General features: G+C 50.0%; 1 protein-coding gene across 3 annotated transcripts in view; it reads left to right on the top strand.

Annotated features, from left to right (window-relative positions):
• ATP11A (ATPase phospholipid transporting 11A) overlaps positions 1-23,456 on the top strand; it is a 124,520-nt gene that overhangs the window by 57,086 nt on the left and 43,978 nt on the right. For all 3 annotated transcript variants that reach the window (XM_061171185.1, XM_061171184.1, XM_061171186.1), the window contains exons 2-8: positions 3,086-3,208; positions 10,522-10,611; positions 11,389-11,469; positions 14,956-15,063; positions 18,023-18,151; positions 20,531-20,634; positions 21,112-21,162. In XM_061171185.1, coding sequence (XP_061027168.1) covers positions 3,086-3,208; positions 10,522-10,611; positions 11,389-11,469; positions 14,956-15,063; positions 18,023-18,151; positions 20,531-20,634; positions 21,112-21,162 — 686 coding nt within the window. The remainder of the gene's footprint in view (positions 1-3,085; positions 3,209-10,521; positions 10,612-11,388; positions 11,470-14,955; positions 15,064-18,022; positions 18,152-20,530; positions 20,635-21,111; positions 21,163-23,456) is intronic.

The raw sequence follows: 23,456 nt of genomic DNA, 5'->3' as shown, positions 1-23,456 counted from the left end.
GGCTGCCCTCAGCCGCTGGTCTCTAGCAGTCTCCCAGGACGCCGTCCTGCGGCCCTTTGTTCACACACACGCTGCTTAGCCTGCAGCCAAGGAAACCCTTCCTGCTGCGCCTCGGTGGAGCCCTTCTGCACCCCAAGTCTGCTTCGGAAGCCCCGTGGGGCCTGCTGGCTGCGCGCCCTCTGAGCAGACAAGCAGCGGTGCCCTTCCAGCTCCTGGTAAGCTGGATGCTTCATCTGTGGAGCTCCTGATGGTCGACGTGGGACCCAGGGAGGGCCCAGGGAGAGGCGGGCGGCACTTTGGGTTACCTCATCCTTCTTCTGCATTATATAACCTGCGGGTGCTCCTCTGCACTCAGCCCGAGGTGGGGAACTTTCCCTTTCATGTCCCCAGAGCCCTGGGGGTGCAGCTGCCAACCTCAGGTGTACCTGCGACCTCAGGTGTACCCAGGACCTCAGGTGTACCCGGAACCTCAGGTGTACCCGCGACCTCAGGTGTACCCGCGACCTCAGGTGTACCTGCAGAGCCAGCTTCCACAGGTGACACGTGTTGGGGGCTGAGCCGTGTCCCCTTAGGGGCACATGCAGGCTCTAAAGCCCTGTCCCTGCTCCAGTGGGGCCTGGAAGTGGCAGCAGAAGGCATCACAGCAGGGAGTGTGGGTTTCAGAGTCGAGGGGCCCGTGTGGAGCGAAGGGGTGCAGGATGTTTAGGAGGTTCACCCTCCCCAGGTCACCCAGCTCCTCTCCTGATTCAGCTCCCCCCCACCCCTGAGGAGAGGCGCAGGCAGAACAGGAGCAACGGCCCCTCCCTGCCCCGCAGCTCTTATTGAAGTGTCTCCTGCGCCCCCCGGGCCTTCCTGAAGGTGGGGGAAAGCTGGCCTTGCAGGTTCAGGGCCTCTTTCCATCGGAGGTTCACCCTCTGTGCCCTGACGGTGGTCTCTTCTCGCCTGTGTGTGTGTCGGATCGAATAGGGCAGAAAGTCTGCTGAGGCTCCTGCCTGGTTTAGGACTTGCTGGTAGAGAGATGGGGAGTGGGTTTATTTCTGTTGCCAGTTTGTAGATTTACAATTAAGTAGCTGAAACAGCTCTGCCTTTGTAATTTGGACACATTACCTGCCATCTGGCTTAGCAGCAGGAGGTAAATACCCCTGAAGTCCCGAGACTTGTAAGGAGTGTTGACATGTCTCTGGGGAAGGTGGGACTCATTTTCCTCTTGCACGTCCGGGTGGAGCACGAGGAGGACCGGCTCTGGGGCAGGGTTTGCCTGGTCACTTCCTGCTGCTGTCGTGGGAAGGGGACCCGAAACCCCTGACAGCTCCAGGGACGGAGCTCCGTCCCTGCTCTGTCATACAGGGCTGAGTAGGTGCGAGGCTCATCCCCAAAGGAGCTTGTGTTGTGATGAAGTGGCGAGTCCTTCTGAATGTCGTGTTGGGTTTGTTTCCTGATCTCGTCCCACAGGCAGGTGTTGTACCCCGACCTGTATGGTTAGAACAGCACCGAGCTGGCGAGTGGTACTTGAGGTGTCGAATGATTACACTAAAGCCAGCCTGTGCCCAGAATGTGAATTGGCCTTAACGAACCTCCTTCTGCCTTGCCTCCCTGGGGGCAGGGCTCCTGCTGTGCCTGTGCCTGCAACCGAGGAACCACTGTCTTCAAAGTTTAGGGGGAAGGTTTCCAGGATTTTCATGTTTGTGTTAAAAGTTATATTTTTATGCTTTCTTTCCTTCCCTGGCTCATTAATTATATATTCTTTTTCAACATAACTGCCCGAATCCAGGAGAATGAGAAGCACCTGTTTGGCTGTGTTTTGAGAAATAAAGGGAAATCGGGGACCTTTTCAACTTTCTTAACTTTAATACCCAGAGGTTTATTTATGAAGCTCCTAAGCAGGTTTTGAAGTCAGCATCCCTTACTGGTGGCCTCACCCTGATGGGAAGGCGGCAGGGAGCTGGCTGCAGAGAGGCAGGGCTTCTTGCCGGGGGGGGGCAGCTGGCCTCCGCGTGGCCTTGTCCACACAGCTAGGCCCTAAGCAGAGGAAAGTAGGGACTTTACTGAGGAAGCGTGCAGACAGGCAGCTGCTGTGGAAAGGTGCTAATGGAGTGGGAGTATACATACACACGTGAATAGACTTCTTTCCGCGAGAAGTTGATAGAAGAGCAGAGGAGACGACAGTATAAGCAAAAAAGAGAAAGAAAAGGACAACGTAAGACTAACAATAATCTCACACAACAGAAGTGCTGGATTGCTCTGTTACCACTATTTGGCTTTAAAAAGTGAAGGTTCCCTGAAGCCACAAAGGCTGGACACGGTGCCGGTTGGGACGGGCTGGGCACCCGGAGCATGGCCGTGTGTTTCCTTTCGTTGCCTCTGTTTGTTCTTGACAGCGCTGAGCGAGGGGCTAGGACGCCGTGCTGGGGCTGCCTGCCTGCGGGGGGAGGTCCGGGGCCCCATGCCGGGGCCGCCATACGAGGCTTCATCTTAGTCTCTCATCAGCAGCTATCCTGTCTCAGGCACCGCAGTGCTGACTGCATACAGTGGGTTGAGTGTCATAGAAGGTTCTTCGGGTCGGAGGTGTTTCCTTAATGTCTGGTGCACAGCGCTCTGAGCAATGCAGAGAGGAGTCAGAGCCAGGTCTTCTCCGCTTCCAGGGAGGCTTACTGACGGGCTGCTGCAGTGTGTGAGCAGCCCTTCTCCTCTGAACTCACAGTTTCACTTTCTCCTTTCGTTAAAGACCTTTCCCGAAAGTTCTGGGATTGTCGTCTCTTTTTCTGAAGGCTTAGGGTTTTGCTGTCACTTTCTGTTTTTGAACGGACCCGCCCTGTGGCATTTCCACCGCCCACCAGCTTTGAAGGCCCCCCTCGACTCCCGCTGGGGGTGCGGGTGGCCGCTCAGACCGCCTCCCTGAAGAGCTGGGCGGGGGTTTGAAGCACTTATCCCGTGAGGGCCCAGTGGGTGGGCAGGGGTGGGGGGCCCGGCCTTGCAGGTGCGCCCAGCCCTCCCGGGGCCCAGCACAGACCTGCACCCAAGCCAGACCCCGGGAAGAGCCCGCCCCCCGCCCCGAGGCCCGCTCTGACCGCTCTTTCCCCCGCAGTGCGCTGGGGAGGAGGAATGCGTGGACAGCCGGACCGTGTACGTGGGCCACCGCGAGCCCCCGCCGGGCGCTGAGGCCTACATCCCGCAGAGGTGCCCGGACAACAGAATCGTCTCCTCCAAGGTAAGCGGCAGCCTGCGACCTCCCCGCACGGCCCTCGGCGCATGGGCCCTTCCTGGCCCGGCGGCCTCCCGCCTTGAACAGCTGGGCTGCACGCTCAGCACCCCTCTGGTTGCCCCCGAACACTGTTAAGACTTGACAAGACGTCACAGCACGTTCTCTTCACGTCCCTCTTACCTGTATCACGTCTAAGGATCAGATTTGAAGTCTAGGACGTTCAGATCCCGCCGGCACCGCGTATTAGCTGTCTGGCCGCGTGCCACTCTCGAGCCACCCCAGGCCAGGGTCTCCTCCTGCAAAACGGAGACGATGCAGGTGCCCCGGTGCCACCAGCTTGCGAACGCGCACGCTGGACGCGTGTCAGAGGCCGTCCGTTAGGAGCAGTGACGCAAAGAGGAGGACGCACGCATGTCACCGTTTACGGGGGGCGTGACCCTCTCTTGGCCCGGAGGTGGGTTGCAGGACCGTCTTCACACCTCAGAGTAACCGGTAGCTGGGTCTTGAGAATGGGGTCGCTGACTCTGGAAAACAGTAAACGGTGGCTTTGCAGGCTACGGAGAACATTCCACATGCCTGGGTGTCCTGGACACTCACACCCACGTCACAGACCCACCTAATTCACACATCAGTGTGCTGCGTGTCCAGATACCTGCAGTGGACCTGCTTAATTCTTTTATGAGTTATCAAGAGTGTCCCGTGCTTGTTACGAATACTTGACAACAGAGAAGGTTTTCTAAAGCAGTTTTTTTTTAATTTATTTTTTTAGTAGAAGTACAGTTGATTTGCAATGTTGTGTTAATTTCTGCTGTACAGCAAAGTGGCTCAGTTACACATATATACATTCTTTTTATATTCTTTTCCATTATGGTTTATCCTGGGGTATTGAATGTAGTTCCCTGTGCTCTACAGTAGGACCTTGTTGTTCATCCATTCTATATGTAATAGCTTGCATCTACTAACCCCAGACTCCCACTCCATCCCTCCCCCATCCCCCTTCCCCTTGGCAACCACACGTCTGTTCTCTGTGTCTGTGAATCTGTTTCTGTTTCATAGATAGGTTCATTTGTGTAAGGCAGTTTTCTTAATGGAATTATTTTATTTTAAAACGGCAATGTAAAATAATAACTTTAATCTCCAGAAATACAGCATGGGTAAGTCAGTTGCTCATAAACAAAATCACGGCCAAACAAACGTAGTCCGTGGGTGCCCAGACGTGACCAATGAAAGGAGAAATAAACAGGAGGACCTCATATCCAGAAATAGGTCTTTCCGGTAGTGACAGTTATAAGTTAGACATTCTCGAATAGAGCTCACCGAAGATGCACTCTGCCAACCACGTGTGCCCCCAGAGGAACAAAATCTCAAACGTATTTCTTAGAAATCTGCTCGTGTGCAGTGCAGACGCATCGAGGAATGGGGAAGTGCACTGAAAACACTCAGATGTTGCGCACGTGTGAACTTGTGGGGACAGGCGTCGAGTCCCCACGCTGCCCCACGTCTAGTCTGGGCAGGACGTTTGACAAAGCCACCTCGGCCGCTGAGTCACATCCCGCACGGCTGGCTTCTCCCCCAGGGGCGAAGCTTGGGCCCAGCTGTCCCAGCCCCGGTTCCTCCCGGGGACCTGGAAGGTTCTGTGCAGCCGCTCGAAGGAAACTTCAGAGACTCAGGGATCGGAGCAGCAAAGCCCTTCTAGACGCGTTCGGTGGACTACAGCCCGAGGCTGCAAGGCGCTGTGTTTGTTACGAAGCCCCGTCCACGCTCTGGGGGAGATAATCGAGAGCAGTGATTCCGAAATCCCATTTATGACCCCTTGCTATGATTCAGGTTTCGAGCCAATTTATCATTTTCAGGTTTTCCCTTCTAATATTCCCGCAGCCAGTGGCCAGCAAGACGTTGAGGGGCGCCGTGTCACCTCCCGGGGTCTGCTCGGCACCGCCTTTCTCTCCTGCCTTGCCTGCGGTGGCTTCTTCCTGTGTGCCCCGAGGCTCCTTGGGTTCTGACAGAGGAAACCCACCCCCGGCGCAGGGGCGCTGTAAGGATGGGTTTCGATACACGTGCAGGTCCTGGGCGCCTTTTCAAAACTGTTTCTCTTCAGGAAAGTTCCTTCACCCCAGGAAGCTGTGGAGCAGGAACTAACAGAATTAAGTCAGCATCTGCCCCAGGAGTCAGATCAGGCTGTCACACAGGAGGGGGGGGTTTTGGTGAAAAGTCAACAAGTCTCAGCTCTGAGGAGAGAGGGGACTTGTAGGATTAGTGGCTTAAAGTCAGTTCCAGGTAGATGATGGTGTGTAATTTCAAGAACAGTTACAGGCAACGTAACCTCGGTTGCTAATTGATCTCAGTACAGAAGAGATCCTCAGATGAGGACCTAGAATCCAAGTCAGTAGCAGGGTGGACAGCCGTGGATTTAGACCAGACGACGTGAACATCTGGACACACGATCATGTTCATTTAAAAACAGCTCAGGGGGCTTCCCTGGTGGCGCAGTGGTTGAGAGTCTGCCTGCCAATGCAGGGGACACGGGTTTGAGCCCTGGTCTGGGAAGATCCCACATGCCGCGGAGCAACTAGACCCGTGAGCCACAGCTGCTGAGCCTGCGCGTCTGGAGCCTGTGCTCCGCAAACGAGAGGCCGCGATAGTGAGAGGCCTGCGCACCGCGATGAAGAGTGGCCCCCGCTCGCCGCAACTAGAGAAAGCCCTCACAGAAACGAAGACCCAACACAGCCAAAAATAAATAAATAAATTTATTTAAAAAAAAAAAAAAAAAACTCAGGATGTGGAAAATACAACTTAATTTGTAAAGCGTAAGTTTACAAACAGGTTTGGAGAATATGTTTGTGGTGATGTATATATGTTTTCTTGGGAAGAGAACATTCGTTTCTACCTTAAGAGATTGTCAACAAAGATTTCGTAAGTGCGCAGACGCACTTTAGTAATAAGTTTTATGACTTATTACTTAAGGAGTAGTAATACTACTACTAGCAATAAAGTTGTAAGTTTGATTTTATTAAATCCAAGGTTGTGAAAGCATTTAGCACGTGAAAAGTTACACGAGGGGTGAAAATGCTCATCTGGCCTGATCCAAAGAAGTGCTGTTATTGGTGATCAGTGAGTTCTGTTTCCTTTTTGGGCAGAACCTGGTAGAAATGACCCCAGCACAACCCCTTGGCTTCTGACCTCACGCCGAGCCCCCAACCCAGGGCCTGCTCGAGCACCAGATCCTGGGCTCAGGGGACAATGGGGCTTCATCAAGTTACAAAATTGTACCTTTGGGCACAAAACGCATGTGGCTCCCATCTCTGCCCTCAGGATGCTGTGGAATTAAATGTTCAGCTCAGGCTGTGCTGTCCCTCCACCCTGTACAGAAAGCTGAACTACTTGTGACCTTCCGGGTCACCTTCCCTGGAGATCAGTGACCGTGCCCGGTGTGTTTTTAGGGCGCCCCGTGCACACCTGTGCGGGATTCCCCCTCCAGGCACACAATAGCCGCAGCCTCAGCGGTTTCCAGGTGCTCTGGTTTCACTCTCCGGGGCTGGCGAAGCAGGGTGGCGCCAGGCTGTCCTTGTCTCCCCGTCTCCATGTGACTAAAGGTCGACCAGGCGGGATGGCTTCTCTGCGTCTGAGCCGCCCTCCCAGTGAGTACAGGACACAGGTGACTCTCACGGAAAGAAGAGAGTGGCCGAAACCAGCTCAGTGCTGACGACACACGACCCCCAGGGCAGATGCACACTTTGGGTGTGAAGTCTTTCATGGCGTGAAAGAAACGCAAGGCTAGTAATTGTCCTGTGGAATCAGTACTCCTCAAGTTGTCTGATGGGAAAGAGATGCTCTGCTGACCTCAGACTCCTCAGCTCCCTCATAGCAAAAAAAGACCCCTTTGTTCCATGCTTGTGGCTCAATAGCAAGGATTCCAGTATTAAGTTCTATTCTACTGATCGCAGGACTCGACGGATGTAGGTCAGAGTGTTGCATTGTACATTGTAATACAAAGTATTACATTATATTGTGGCCCAAGTGTCTAAGCAAATATTTGGATCTTTACAATTTAGCAGAGATCAAAAATGTACAATTGGGGGACTTCCCTGGTGGCACAGTGGATAAGACTCCGTGCTCCCAATGCAGGGGGCCTGGGTTCGATCCCTGGTCAGGGAACTAGATCCCACATGCATGCCGCAACTAAAGATTCGCATGCCGCAACTAAAGATTCGCACGCCGCAACTAAGGAGCCAGGGAAGCCGCAACTAAGGAGCCCACCTGCCACAACTAAGACCTGGTGCAACCACATAAATAAGTAAATAAATAAATATTTTTTTTAAAAATGTGGTAATGGAATATTTTAAAAATGTACAATTGGCACACCATTATCCAATTGCCAACTCTTACATGTGTAATAAAATGCTCGTTTTATTTTATTTTATCCATATAGTACTGATATATCAGTGCAGTCATGAATGTTTCAGCTGTCTCATTGGGTTTTCACTTTTCTTTACCATACATCATCAGGGATTTTGACCGTATTACTAATAATCAGCAGTAATAACTTATGACAGTCATTTATTTTGTAAAATACGGAGATCACAAAACATAATGTCTAAGCTGCAGCATGGGCCTCCTGCACCTGATAGGAATAAAGTCATCATTTAAGTGGTTTTAAATTCCAGGTCTGTACTGGTTCCCTGGTAGACTAGGATTTAGGAAACTGAAAGGGTGTCCTGAAATAGTAGCATTAAAATAGAATAAGACCAGATACTCACGTAGTGTGCTAGGGTTAATAAAAACTGATCTGCGCGTTTGGTAGGATTGTAGAAGATGACGTTCTATAATAAATATATGGAGCTTTCTAATATGGAAACTTTCAAAAACATAGGAAAATAAAGAGAATAGGGTAACAAATGTCTATGCACTTACCATCCACTGTCTGCAGTTGTCAACAGATGGCCCAGTGTGTTCATCTGTTCCTTCGTTTTCTTCCTCGAGATCATTTTGAAGCAAATCCTAAACAATATATAATTTCCATCTATAAATATTTCGGCAGATAGAAGATGGGATTTTAAGTAGGAACTTTTTCCATTAATGGGACTTTGCTACTGAGTAGTGTGTTACAGGTATTTGGGGAGGTGTTTTGATTAACTACTGGGTAGTGAGTTTGTCAGCCTGGGTGCTGAGAGACAGGGTGGGTTTCATGGGCTGGGGCCTTAAAGACAATTCCATTTTGGGATCAGTATCTCATAGAAACGAGCATACGAAGAATGAAAGATCATTCTAGGTTGGTTACAGAACCACAAAAATGAGACATAAATGCCATGATGACAACTTATATTTCTTTTAATAACTCCTTTTGAAAGTTAGTGAAAAGTAACTGAATTTCATTATGGCCCGCTTAAGAGAAAATCTCTCTCTCAAACATTTTAAAAGATTGATTTGTTTGCGCTTCTTCTCAAGTTGTAGAATTTCATCGTCTCAGTCATTTTTGAGACCAGTTTGAACCAGAACTTCGATCTTCATTACATTCCTTTAAGGCACATGCTGTTCTTAATACTCATTTTATAAACGAGAAGGGTAGAACTCAGTCATTAAATTAAATAGTTTGCTCTTACCCAATTTTTAAATATCAGGACCAGGGTTGAATATGGGGTCTGACTCCGAAGTCCGTGTTTGTTGTGGTGTGGTAAAGAGTAAACATTTTGAGAATTCCATGGAGTAGTTAAATGTTCTGACGTAGCAGGAGCAAGTTAAAGATTCAGATCATGGTTTTGGGGGTGTGTTTGTTTATTTTAAGGAAGAAAGTGCCTGTACTTTTACTGGCTGTCAGGGTTGGGATTTTTTGTTTGTTTTTGTTTGTTTTTCTGATTGAGAAACAGAGGTAAAGAAGATCTAGCAGTGTGTTCTGTCCTCTCAATTTCTGTGGCTAATTTCAGGCTCGGACCTGCCTTTTGGTTCTCAACTTGGGTGTACTCCGGTGAAGAAAACCTAGTGTGCATTTGACAAAATCCAACACCCAATCGTGATGAAAACTCTTGGAACGGAGGAGAATTTCCTCAACAGCTACCAAAAAAAAACAACAACCCATAGCTAAAACCATTCTTAATAGTGAAAAACTAGATACTTTCACCCAAAGATTGAGAACAAGGCAAAGAGGCCCTTCTCACCGTTCTTATTCAACGTCTTACTAGAAGTCGTAGCTAATACAGTAAGAGAAGGAAAGGGAATAAAAGATAAACAGAGTGGGAAGGAAGAAATAAAACTGTCTTTGTTTACAAGTGACATGATTGTCTATATAGAAAACCCAAAGAATTAACAGAACCTCTTGGAATTTATAAGCTATCATAGCAAGATTGCAGGATGCAAAAGTCAATTGCGTCCCTATATGCCAGCAGCAAACAAGTGGAATTTGAAATTAAAAACACAGCATGATTTTCAAGAACCTGTGTTTGAGATCCTGGCATTAAAGGAGCTCTTGGGATGAGTTTGGTAACCAGCGTCAAGATCCTTGGTGCCAGCTCCATCCCCTGATGGGAGCTGACCAAGGTGCTTGCGGGTCTAGATGCAGAGAGATAACCAAAGTGCTTACCGGTCCAGATGAGAGAGATGGCGGGCAGAGCAGGCTCTCCCCGTTCAGGGGGCGATCTTCATTAAAAGGCAGAACTGTCAAATGGAATTTTAAAAACAGTGTCCAAGCTCAGTGTCTACTGTAGGTTAATGACACATGGGACATTGTTGTTTTCAACACAAAGGTTAGGGAAGGTCTCCTTCTGAGGCAAAAACGAGACATTTGGCGAGTAAGTGGCCTGACTACCCTCCCTGTGTCCCTCTCCAGCCCCCTAGGTAAGGGGGAGGGGCTGGGACGCCTCCGCAGTGCAGGAACCGTAGCCAAGCTGGGTCAGACCCCCTAAAAATGGTGACTTCTGTTTTACTTTCTGTCCCCTCCTAGCCATGCTGTAACAAAACAGAGAGCTTACCAAAAATTACAATCAAAGAAAAATGCTAACCATGTGTGTTTTGAGTTAACAATCAGAGGTTTATATTTTACGAGAGACATTTTAATAGTAAAACCATTCTTAATCTACTTTGCCTTACCTTGAATTATTGGAATTAGGTAGTTGACATATGCTGCTTTTGGAGCACATGTTCTGTGTTAGCAGTTGTTTTTACAGTCAACAAGTTGATAAAAGGACTACAAACACTCAATTTTGTTTTGTATCTAAAACTAGACATTTTGTACTTTGAAATTCAGGACTGCTTATCATGTGGTAGAGTAATAGTACACAATGTAAAATGTGATCAAAATGACTCCTTTCTGTTTTTCTTTTATACAGTACACATTTTGGAACTTCATACCCAAGAACTTATTTGAACAATTCAGAAGAATAGCCAACTTTTATTTTCTTATCATATTTCTGGTACAGGTAAGTCTGGTCATCTTTTTCTGTCACCTCAAATGTAAATATAAATAAGTGGCATTTATTCTCAGGTGATTGGTTCGCTTATCAGAAGGAGTAAGGACTTGGTGCCCCTTTATCCGCAGATACTTCACTTGTTTTCTTCAAGGACAAGCGTGTTGGTTCAGAGAGACCTGTTCACTAAAACATAGGCGTGAGCGCTGTGCATGTGAACTGGTCCTGGCCACTTTCCGTCCTCATTCTCCAGTACTGACGGGAGAGCAGGGTCTTCCTAATCTTTAGGGGGGATTCTCCTAAAAAAACCATTAAGAGAAAGAGAGTTAAAAAAAAAGAGAGAGTGAAAACCACAGTGAGGTATGGATTAGGGAACAGGTCAGATGTGCTTTAAGATCAGCAACCTAACTTGTCTCAATCATACAAAATACCGTTGAAGGACTTTTAAAATTTCCCCGACAGTAATTTATGCAAATAATGTAATTAAAGTGTGGCACCAGAAGCAGAGGGGTAAACTGAAGTAAAACGTGCACTGGAGTCAGCTGGTGTCTTTGCCACTGCTGACGTGGCTTCCTAAGCACATCCCGTAATTAAGGAGAACTGCCCTCAGTTTTATAGTAAAAATTCATATCTAATTTACCTCCGGTGGTGGGATGAAGTGGGGTAACAGTAAAGCAAGTTAAAATGAGTCAAAGCAAACGTTGGGAGGTGTTCCAGGGCCAACAAGTCCGTCTAAAGCCCCTAAGAAGTGTTTCTGAAAATGACTCAGCAGTTCTCTTCTCCTTGCAGCTGATCATCGATACGCCCACGAGTCCAGTGACGAGTGGCCTGCCGCTGTTCTTCGTCATCACTGTCACAGCTATCAAGCAGGTGAGCTTTACAGGCAGAAAGGAGGAAGGTCCTACAGAATCTCTGGTACAGGACATCGCCTTTCAGCCAAAGCAAAGTTCCCTGCTTTGTTTCAGCTGGTTCGTAGGAAACTTAGCTGACTTCTAGAAATTCACTTTTGTGACTGGTTTAGATAGAGTCTTGAGTTGAGAGATACTTGAGTTAAAAGAAGAGAGACTGTGTAATTTAGTGCTAGTTTGTCGCCCTGAGAGTTTGAAGAGGACACGGTCGATCTCACGTGGAATCGCCCGGAGACGGCACCTGAGTTGCTTCTCCCTCTGTGTCCCTGGCTGCCTGAACTCCGAGGACCTGCTCGTGCAGAGGGTCTGGGATGTGGCTCCATAAGTAGAGCCGCCCGGCGACTCCTGACTCGCTCAGTGCGGATCGTGCTGTTCTTTGCAATCCTGATAGATAAAGCCAGTGACTAACAGGAAGGACAGTTCATCTCTTAGTCCCACCATCCGTTCAGCCAGTTTAATGCTCAACCATCACCTCTGTTTAGTTCCAGAAAATGCCCGACATCTTGAAAGAAACCCCTGTACCCATGAGCATCACTCCCCATCCCCCTCCCCAGCTCCTGGCAGCCACCAGTCTACTTTCTGTTGCTCTAATTTGCCTATTTGGGACATTTCATATTAACAGAATCATACAGTAGTGATCTTTTGTGTCTGGCTTATTTCACTGAGCATGTTTTCAAGGTTTATCCACGTTGTAGCATGTGTCAGTGCTTCATTCACAGATGAATAATATTCCATCATGTGGATAGACCACATTTTGTTTATCCATCATCCACTGATGGACATTCGGGGTGCTTCTACTTTTTTTTTTTTTAATGTGGCTTTATTTATTTATTTACTTACTTCTTGCCACATGGTGTGGCTTGTGGAATCTTAGTTCCCCGACCAGGGGTCGAACCCAGAGAAAGCGCAGAGTCCTAACCACTGGACCGCCAGGGAGTTCCCGGGATGCTTCTACTTTTTGTCTATTATGGAGAACACCGTTATGAACATTCACACATAAGCTTTGTGTGGACATAGGTTTTCATTTCTCCTGGGTACCTACAAAGGAATAGATTTGCTCTAATGTTGTAAAGAACTGCCGAAGTATTTTCCGAAGTGACTGCCCCGTTTTACATTCCAACCAGCCGTGTGTGAGGTTTCAGTTTCTCCACATTCCTGCTAAGGCTTGTCGTCCATCTTTTTTATTACACTTATCCTAGCGGGTGTGGGGTGGCATCCCACTGTGGCTTTGGTTTTACATTTCCTTGGTAACTAATGATGCTGAGCATCTTTTCATGAGCTCATTGGCCTTTTGTAAATCTTCTTTAGAGAAATAGCTTCAAGTCATTGGCCTGTTTTTAAATTGGGTTGTCTTTTTATCCATGAGTCGTGAAAATTCTTTATATGTTGTAGATACAAGTCCCTTATCTGCTACAAACTTTTTTTAAAATGATTTATTTATTTACTTATTTATTTGTTTTGGCTGCGCCGGGTCTTAGTTGCGGCATGCGGGATCTTTTAGTTGCGGCATGCAAACTCTTAGTTGCGGCATGCATGCGGGATCTAGTTCCCCGACTAGGGATGGAACCCTAGCCCCCTGCATTGGGAGCGCAGAGTCTTACCCACTGGACCACCAGGGAAGTAAGTCCCTGCTGCAAACTTTTGAACACGATGCCATTTGCATTTGAAATAATTTACAGAAAGACAGCATCGAGTTAAATTCTTGATGGTCACATCGTTGCTGACAAAGCCATGCTTTCTGTGTTAGTTTCTAAATAAAAAATTAAAAAACTGAACACACATGTCACATGAGACATGGTACAAGTGACAGTGGGTGACAGTGGGAATGAGGTGACGCATGGCAGAGTGATTGACTCCAGACCAAGAAAACATGAAGAATGGAGTCTCAAGGTGACCTCTGTGAGTGTAAGGGCGGTACCTGCTGCTTTCCCAGCTAGTCTTCAGCGTGAATGTCTGGACTGGTCTGTATTTAATACAGAACCGTGAGCAGCGTTTAAGGATTCCTTTGTGATCATTTGGGTTTTACTTTCCACTCACCAGTCATCTGGAAACACAGATTTGAACAACGATATGATTTTACTTCATACCCATGAAATTGGCTTTTAAATGTAAAAGTCTGAAGAGCAGGTGGGATTAAGATGTGGTCAGACAGGCATCCACACACTGCTGGGAGCATGTCGGCACCGTCTTGGGGAACAGTTTGGAATATCTGGCGAAGCTGAGGACGTGATTCAGGGACCCACAGATGGAGCCTGGTCTAGGCACTTAGCACATACTGTGTGAGCATCTTAGAACAGACCAGTCACCAGGGGTCTGGCGACCCGGGGCCTGATCTTAGAGGCTTCTGCCCTGAGACAGTGATGCAGGCAGAGCCGAAGGAGCACCGAGCCAGCCCCAAGAGCATCCTGACCACGGCGAGGGGCCTCTGGATACAGCCAATGTCCCTGTCCCTAAGTGTGTGCCCTTGAACTCCCCGCCCTGTGGCCACGGAGTGAGGGCGGTGGTAGCAGCTCCTGGTGGGTGAGACCAGCCCATGGGCACAGAAAGCGCCTGCCCGCCACCTCGGCCAGGACACGGTGCCAGGCAGGTGGGAGCACTGCCCTCCGCAGCCCGGGTCCATCCTGGCTCGACCCTCAGACGTCGGCCAGCAGACCCGAAGGGCCTGAGGAGAGGACGAAGGAGGTCCCTTGTCAGAGCTGTGACCTTCCAGGACCACCCGTCCCCAAGCTCACCTCCAGCTCTGCCAGCCCCCCGCTGCCCTCCTGACCGAGCCCTGCCTCCCCGCCTTTCTCCTCAGCCCCCTCCTCCCTCTGCATGCAAAGCCCCTCCCACAAAGCCCACCGCCTGGCCAGCTCCCGTGCTCCCGTCCTCCTCTGGGTGCTGAGCAGCATCTGACGACATCGGGCGCCTCTGCGTGACCCTTGCAGCGCTCACCTGGGTGGGCACAGCCCCTTGGTGCCGCCTGCTCCCCTGCCTGCCTGCCTGCCCGCGGCCCTCACCCCTCCCTCGGCCGCTCCTGAGACCCAGGGGGCTCGAGCAGCTCTCGGCCCCCCAGGGACCCCAGGCACAGCCCAGCTGACCCGAGGACGAGGACGGCCGTCCGCCCGCGTGGGTCCCGACGGGAGCCTTTGGAGCCGTGTCGGGTGGGGCAGAGTCGGGTTGGTCCTGTCCTTGCGGGCCGGAGGCTGCAGCACGGGGCAGCCGGGACGCGGAGCAGGAAGGGGTCGGTTCAGGGCGCGTGTCCCTGTGCAGGACGCGCCAGGACTTGCCCGGGTGGGGGCTGGGTGCGAGGGAAGGGAGCACAAAAGGTGACGTGGCTTCGTGCACGGTGGTGACGGGAGCCCAGGGACGCAGCTCCCGCCCACTCGTGTCCACACGCACTTGACCGTGGCCACGGCCGCGCCCGCCAAGTCCAGGAGGGGCTCACGGCGTCTCTCCCCCACCGCAGGGCTACGAGGACTGGCTGCGCCACAAAGCCGACAGCGCCGTGAACCAGTGTCCCGTGCACTTCGTCCAGCACGGCCGGCTGGTGCGGAAGCAGAGCCGGAAGCTCAGGGTGAGTCCCCGCCGACCCCAGACGGCCCCCGGACGGCCGCAAACCTGTTACGATGAGAAAACAGCGCCACGGGGCTGCTTTCTTTGGCCAAACCTTCGTCTGAAATTGTTTCATTTATTGGATGTAGGCCCACCCTCTTCCCCAAGTACTGCTCACTTCGGGCAAGCTCCTACCACTATCTTTTTTTAACTTCTTACTTCTATGTATTTATTTTTAAAGCTTTAATCGACTTTATTTTTAGAGCAGGTTTAGGGTCACAGCAAATTGAGTGGAAGGTCCAAAGCCTCCCCGTGTCTCCCCTGCCCCCGGTCCCCCATGCACAGCCTCTGGGCCATCAGGCTCCCCCCAGGCCTGTTGTCTGAAGCGTATGACATGATAGTAACCAGTCAAGACAGGGAAAGCTCTAAACACCTGTAGGAAAGTTATTTTACAGGAAGGCAAAATCATATTAGTATGATCAACTCTACTAGTTGGAAATTTATGAAAAGGGGGACAGAAACCTCCCTGAAAGCTGCATTTTAATTTCTTTTTTTCAATATATTATTGGTGTAATAATGCATCATTATGTTTAAATTCATATTTAAATTATTTAAGTGGATTATTTTCAGGCCTATACTAGCCGTTCAGAAGCGCTCACATGTGTACAGGTGATAAGTATGATTTTTACGGTTTGTCCCCGAGTCATGTCTCGCTGTGAGCCTGGGGATGGAGCCTGGCCAGCCTCCTCCGGCCTCTCCTTGGGTTTGTCCTCGTCCTCCCCCTAGTCGCCGCCCCCCTCCCCCTCCCCTGCAGCCCCACCATCCCTCTGTCCGCCCCAGGGCTGCTTTCCTGGCCAGAGGTCGTGGCAGGGCCATCAGGAAGCTGCTGTGGGAGTCACCAGCCCTCGTGCACAGGGACAGAAAGGTGGGCCTCCGCGTCCTTGAACCCGAGCCTCTGCTTCCAGGCACATCCCCAAGCCCTGGGAGGGGCAGCGGGTCAGCCTGGGGGTCAGTGGGTATCTCGGGCGTAGGACAGGGTTCAGGATGCCGGGACACTCCTGTTTCAGGTGTCATCAGCATGTGGTCCATCTTCGTTAACCTCATGATAGTTATTATATGTGTTCTATATTGGATGTATTTTTAAGTTTTTAAACCACATTTTCTTTGTTTTATAAATTTCACCATCCAGGTGTTTCAGTAATTCCCCTCCGTTAGCCTAGGTTGGCAATATTTTCCTAGTGGTCAAGGAGTCAGGAGGTGAGGAGCTGGGAGGACAGCCTCTCAGTGTGGGAACAGCAGTGGGGACCCCCATGTATATGTTAACAGGCTCTTTCGGACCCTAGGCTCCAAAGACCATTTCCTTTAACAGCTATATTTCCTTTGCAAAGTCTTCTATACTTTTAATAAACATCTCTTCAAAAACAGACCTAAACAGTACTTATCAGCAGAAAATTGAATTTTTAATGTATCGATCTCCTATGAGGAATGTCTGCTCTATATCCAGCCTGTTTTACCCGAGAGAATTTTAATGGAGTCTGTGAGACGAGGAAGGAAGCAAAGGCTGCTTGTGGCTAGTAGAAAAGAAACCTTCAATTTGTCCACCTCCAGGATTTGTCCTCGCGTGGATGGCGTCATACAGTCTGTAACTTTCATGCAGCTGAATTCCCTTGGGACTCACCCAGGTTGGGCATCTGGGCGCCTTCCTTTCGTTGCAGAGTCTGGGGGGGGGGTGGGTGGCCCAGGTGAAGGATGTTGATGTTTCTCCAGTTTGGGGCCGTTCAAATAAAGCTGCTGTGAACATTTGGGTACAGGTTTTTGTATGTGTATAGTTTCCGTTTCTCTGGCGTAAAAACTCAAGAGTTCAGTTGCTGGGTCGTCATGAAATAACGGTAAAAGGAACAGCCAAACCATTTCCCAGAGTGTCTGCACTGTTGTACCGGCAACGTGTGAGAGGCCCGTTTCTCAGCATCCCCAGCAGCATTTGGTGTTCTCGCTGTTTCTTCTTTCAGTCATTCTGATTCTCGGTGCGGTTTAAGTGTGTGTTTCCCTAGAGGCTGGTGAACATCTTACCATGTGCTTATTTGCCACCAGGACATCCTCTTCATGAAACATGTATTCATGGCCTTTACCCATTTCCTACTTGGATTATTGAGGGTTTTTACTGTTGAACGTTGAGAGTTCATATATTCTAGAATCTGGTCCTCTTGTCAGAAATACCTTAATGGGGTATTTCGCAAAGCAGAAGTTGTTCATTTTGATGAAGTCCAATTTACTGATCTTTCCTTTTATGGATGCTGCCTTTCATGTGAAGGTTAAGAACTCTTTGCCAAGCCCTGGAGCCCAAAGGTTTTCTCCTGTTTTTTCTTCCTGAAAGTTGTATAGTTTTATGTTTTAGATTTAACTTCCTGATCCATTTTGTGTTACTTTTTATGTCAGGTGTGAGGTTTAGGTGAAAGTCCCTTTTTTGCCCAGGTCTGACCAAGTGCTCATCTGTTGGGAAGGCTGTCCCTCCTCCATCGAGTGGCTTTCGTACCTTTGTCCGAAGTCAGTTAAGCGTATTTTCGTGGGTCTGTTTCTGGGCTCTCTGCTGCGTCGCGACGGTCTGTGCCGGTCTTCTGCGGGGGCCACTCGGGACCACCCAGCCCTGATCACTGCGGCTTGTCACAGCCTTCGTGCCCGCAGGGTGACTGCCCACCTCATCTGCCTGGTTGCAATACAAATGGTGCAAATATTTCTATCATTGCAAAATAGAATATTGCAAAATATTCTGTCCTAATGCACTGTGAAGCATCCCAGGTCTAAGGCTGGGGCATTGACCTCACAGGTCTTTCCTGGGTTTGGGCCAAATGTCCGGGAAGCGATCTTTCTCAGTCATGTTAGCACCCACACACCTTCCTGCAGGTAACACCGTGATGGTATCTGTGGGAGCCGCCGCCCAGAGCCTGGTTTTTGGTTCACGGTGCTGTCTGTCTGTCCTGCAGGTCGGGGACATCGTCATGGTCAAGGAGGACGAGACCTTCCCCTGTGACCTGATCTTCCTATCCAGCAGCCGCGTGGACGGGACCTGCCATGTGACCACCGCCAGCCTGGACGGAGAGTCCAGCCACAAGGTAACATTCCTGTTGTTTGTGCCCGTTGGGACCTCCCCATCCACCCCCAGCTGTGCTCTTGTGGCCAGAAGCTACACCGGGCATGAGACTCTGTGTTCAGGGAAAAGCCAGGGACTGTTTCCTCTCGTTTGCTTCTCCCTGTTTCCCACTTTCTTCCTTCCATCCTCAGCCCCACTAACGACCAGCCTCTCAGGTTAACAGAAGCAACTCCATGTTCCTTATTTAGCTGTGTCGTTTAGCGGCGGTACCCACTTAAGGATGGAAGGAAGAGATTGTTGGAATTTTGAAGTTTTCATTTTACTGGTCAAAGTTAGTGACTTGACTGGACTGGAATTGTGTGAAAAGTGAGTCGTGAGTCTAGATTTTGCCCGACTGTTACATCAGTGAGTGTCTTTTTTTTTTTTTTAATTTATTTATTATATTTATTTTTGGTTGCATTGGGTCTTTTGTTGCTGTGCGCGGGCTTTCTCTAGTTGCGGCGAGCAGGGGCTACTCTTCGTTGCGGTGCACGGGCTTCTCATTGTGGTGGCTTCTCTTGTTGCGGAGCACGGGCTCTAGGTGCACAGGCTTCAGTAGTTGTGGCACACGGGCTTAGTTGCTCTGCAGCATGTGAGATCTTGCCGGACCAGGGCTCTAACCCGTGTCCCCTGCATTGGCAGGCGGATTCTTAACCACTGTGCCACTAGGGAAGCCCTATGAGTGTCTTTTTGTTAAAATATCTTAGTAAGGATTTTCTGAAATTATGATTCATTTCTTATGCTCAGTATGGAATTCTGTACCAGCAGCTAGTGCTACAAAATTTTAGTTAACAATCACAAAAGAAGAAACACATCGCTATTAATTTTAAGGATTTCATTGTTTTAAAAACCTGGAAGCTTCCAAGGAGTTTATGAAAGTGAGCCTTGCTCTGAGGCTCTGGCTCCGGAAATGCAGCTCTAACAGTGCTTGAATGCTGCCCGTGGGCACAGGCGATTCTATGCCGGGAAAGCACCAAAGGGTGCCCTAATCCTTTGTGGGTGACTTGGGGTGTCATCGTATGAAGCCCTGTGGGGTTTCCCACGTTTACTCTCACATTTTCTATGTAACGAATCCCAGGAGGGGGGACCCTTCTGGCACAGTCAGCTGTCAGGGAGAGCAGTTCTGGGCTGGAAAGCGCTGGGTGTCCAGTGGCCGTTGGAGCTTGGGGTGTCGTGTCCCGTCCTCCCCGGCCCCGGCGAGCCGTGCACACCGGCTGTGGGCCGTGGGCTGCCCTCTACACCCCGACCCACAAAGGGACATCACTGCCTAGACGTGTCCCTGGAGCAGACGCCACGAGCCTCCGGGTGCATCACTGCTGTCAGGGTGAAGTTTCACGGCAGTCATCCTGGTCCAGACGTGGCCCATGTCAGCACCGGGGCTGTGCTTGGACCTCTCTGTGTTTGTGCTTGGGGGGGCCGGAGTCACCTGAGCCCTTTCCTTAAAAGCAGAGGTCACGCCTACAGTTTTCACATCTGTAAGATGGGGGCAAACCTGTGTTCCAGGGGCTCTTGTGAGGCTATAATTAGGAAATGTCCCAAAGTACCGGATGCACAAGTGCCTCCACAACGTTGCAGGGATGCTGTGATCACACCCCCTGTTGCTCTGAATCCTTTCACGCTTTGCCCGACACTTACTCATGGGAGACACGGAGGAGACTGCATCCCCTCCCCCCGTCCCTCCTTCCTCTCTCCTCCCAAGGCTGGTCCACCCATCCACGCTTCCTGGTGCCATCTGGGCCCATCTTCTCAAAATGGAGTCCCAGACCCCAGCACCAGCATCACCTGGGATCAGGTTAGAAATGCGGTTCTCGGGCGCCACCCCAGACTCACGGCCTCAGAAACTCTGGGGGCGGGGCCTGGGGTCCATGGCCCCCTTGGTTTGAGGAGCCCTGGGGTCAAGGCCAGGTGAGGGTCCGTGCAGAGAGCTGTGCTCCCCGGACAGTGACAGGTGAGGGCAGCTTGCCATGCCTGCGACAGCTGTCTGTGAACCATATACACAAAAACGAATATTTTAGGTCTCAAATTTGTTTCCTAATTCAGAGCCATCACTCTGACAGATGAATCCAAGTGTCCAGTTTTGAAGAAGAATTCTGTTAGTTGAGGACACTGGCTAAGAATGGAACAATTTTCTGGCACCTAATAGGTACCGGAATCCCGGTGGAACCTACAGTTCTGTAACCTTGTTACATTTGCAAACTCTTTATTATACACCCTGTCTCGTGTGGTAACCAGGCTTTGTAACCAGGCTTATGTATATGCCTAAAAAATTAAACATCAGTGCTGCCCTAGGACGGGAGGCCCCCGCTGCTGGGTTTGTCTTGATCATTTTGGCTGTGAATTCCCGTTTCTTGTCAATCTGCAGACCCATTATGCAGTTCAAGACACAAAGGGGTTTCATACGGAGGAAGATATAGATTCTCTCCACGCCACCATCGAGTGTGAGCAGCCCCAGCCCGACCTCTACAGGTGAGCCGGCCTCCTTCTCCCCGGGCGTCCTCCCTGCTGTCCATGCCACATGGCCTAACCGCGTGGCTGTTTGGAATGAGATTGTAAATCACTGCTGAAAAATTAGGACCTGGTCAAAAATACATTTCTTCTGTATTTTCATAGTCCAGCATCTTTCCAATCCATAACTCTTAATACAAATGCTTGAAAAGGCTTAATGGAACTAAATTTGTCCAAGAACAATGAATTTTCTGTATTTTGAGGAAGCGACTGTAAGGAAAATCATTTAAGTCATGAGCTAAATAGAACAATTAAAAAGTGGGAGGAGGGGGGAGGCGTGGTTTAGCCTCACACCCCTGTGTTTCCAGTACAGAATCCCAGCCCTTCTTAGAAACAGGTCAGGGGTGAGGAGGGGGGCTCCCCAGAGCCGGGGTCTCGGGTCCTGCCCCCCCCGGTCCCCTGCTGCCCTGGCAGTGACCTTGACTGTCCTGTCCCCAGGTTCGTCGGCCGCATAAATGTTTACAGCGATCTGAATGACCCCGTGGTGAGGTGAGGATTCCTGCTTCTTCTAAACACTTGGCGATTTCATTTCTATCGTTCAATTAAAAGTGATTCTTTTCCTGATGAGAGTTTTTCATCGTTGCTGTCCTGCTGGGTTTGAGGGGGGAATTCTGCGTGACCAGAGGTCCGGGGTCCGCACCACTTGCTGGTTTCTCTCGTGTACACGTCTGGACGCGGTAACAGACGAACGACCCCGTGGAGCCGGGATTCTGCCCAGGGTCTTCTCACAGCCGTCAAGGGTAGGAGCTGGTCCAGCAGGCGAAGGGGAAGGCGCGTTTCCCCGACAGAAACGCTTTTCATAACTGAACAGACCGTGCGTCTTCAGCTAGGAGGTTGAAAGGTTTCTGACTCGGGAGCCGCTTTATTGGGCTGCATGAATCTGCCCAGACTCATCACTGGGACACAGCCTCAGTCTTAGACGTTGGGGGATGTGTCTCCCAAGGGCTCGTCCAGGCTCACGTCCCCCGGGGACCGGGGAATCTGCTGCAGGGGATGGGCAGTGGCCAGTGCGGTCACAGGTGGGTGTCCACACCTGCTTCATCAGTGGCCTCACCCCGGACCTCTGGCGGCAGGGAGCTGACTCAGCCCTGAGGTCATGGCGCCCAGACGGAGCCAGCCCTGCTCACTGCAGCTGTGGCCTGTGCTGCCTCACTTCCCGGGCCTTGGACGTTTTATCTGCACGTGGCCTCAGGTCTACACTGAGGGAACTTGGCTTTCAGTAGGTTTTGACATCGCTCTCCTTCTTCACAAATCCCACTGGTTAGAGAAATTATCTTTCTTCCAATTTAAGCAGTCACCAGATTGTCTGTGTCCTGGCATTACCTTGTGTATTAAAGAAAATACTGGGCCAGAACTAGGAAAAAAACACTCAGTGGGAAATTACTGCAAAATAAATCGTCATGGGGTTTATCTCCTTGAAAGGCTCCAGAAATTACTTGTTTTAAGGAAACAGTTGGCCCCCCTCGTAGCATGTTTTGATCACCATTCTTCATCATCAGGTCAGCAGTTGCTTTCCAGAGTCCATGGAGGCATTGCCTTGATCCTTCTTAAATACCTACTGTTCTAAAGGTAAATGCCTAGTTACTTTGGAGAAATAACATGGATTTCTGTGTCTTGCGAGGATTAATTTGAGTTTGAACAAGAGTGAGTATATTTAGACGGATCCATATTGCCAGTGAGTGAGGCTGGAAAAGTGAGCACTGCAGGCTTTCCTTGTTTGATATTTGGACGAAGCTGAAGGCTGAGCCCTTTGGGAAGATAATTACCAATGTATTTTGTATTTTGATACTAATTTCTAGTTTAGCTTTTTAAGTATCCATATGATTCAGCAGACTTCTAATATTTGGGTATTTAGAGGTGTTTATAAACTCGTGGTGTGGACAGTTACGAGTTATATATCTAAGCTCTCAGTCTTTTTGGAGTGATATTTCTTCATCTTTCTGTCCAAACTAGAAGTGAAGTACTTTTTGAAGTAAATTAATTTTAGACTCCCCAGAGACACTTTATAAAAGGGCCATTTATTTCCATAAACACCTTGGACATGAGCTGTCGTAAGTGTTTGCTAACAGAGGCTGACAGTACTTGTAACACAAACAGACAGCACATGTGCAGCCGGGCGCCTGTCCCGCGTGGCTGTGAGGCTGGGGGACACACCCTGAGGCCATGGGACAGCCCTGGGTTGGCCCGTCGGGTTGGGTCGGGGCCCCTGCCAGCGCACCCCGCTGGGCAGCCCCCCTTTCTCATCTTCAGCCTGATGTGGTCCTGAGCTGGGTCAGCTAAGTATACTGAACGCATTTAAGCTTACCACGTTCAGTGGATTCTCAACCTTCCATGGTAAAGGGAAATTAAATGCCGACAAAGTGAAAAGCAAGCTTTAGCAAATCTTTCCCTTTACCCCAAATCAACTCTTTCCCTTTACCCTCCGAAGAAAATCAGGAGAATATTGTAAATGGCAACGTTAGTGAATCTGAATTCTGCTTATGTCCCTTCTACTCTTGGGAAACGAGAAGAAATTATTACTCGGTCAACAAAGGGGACCCACTGGACCACGAGCCCCTGGAGCCAGGGCGTCTGTGTGCTGCTCACTGTTGGGTCCAGAGTGCTTGTTTTCACACGAATCGTTTCTGAATCCCTCGGTCGCTGTGTTTGCCCCTGGAGCGCCAGTACCTGGGTCGCTCCAGACTGCCAGGCCACCCGCGTTCAGGGGCCTTTGGGGCTTGGCTGCAGTGCTTGTAAATGCCACGCAGGGCCTCACAGCCTTCTTCCCTGAAAGTGCGACTGTG

This window comes from Eubalaena glacialis, chromosome 16 (genome assembly GCF_028564815.1).
Source record: "Eubalaena glacialis isolate mEubGla1 chromosome 16, mEubGla1.1.hap2.+ XY, whole genome shotgun sequence".
NCBI classification, from domain to species: Eukaryota; Metazoa; Chordata; class Mammalia; order Artiodactyla; family Balaenidae; genus Eubalaena; species Eubalaena glacialis.
This window is presented reverse-complemented; position numbering and strand designations above follow the sequence as displayed.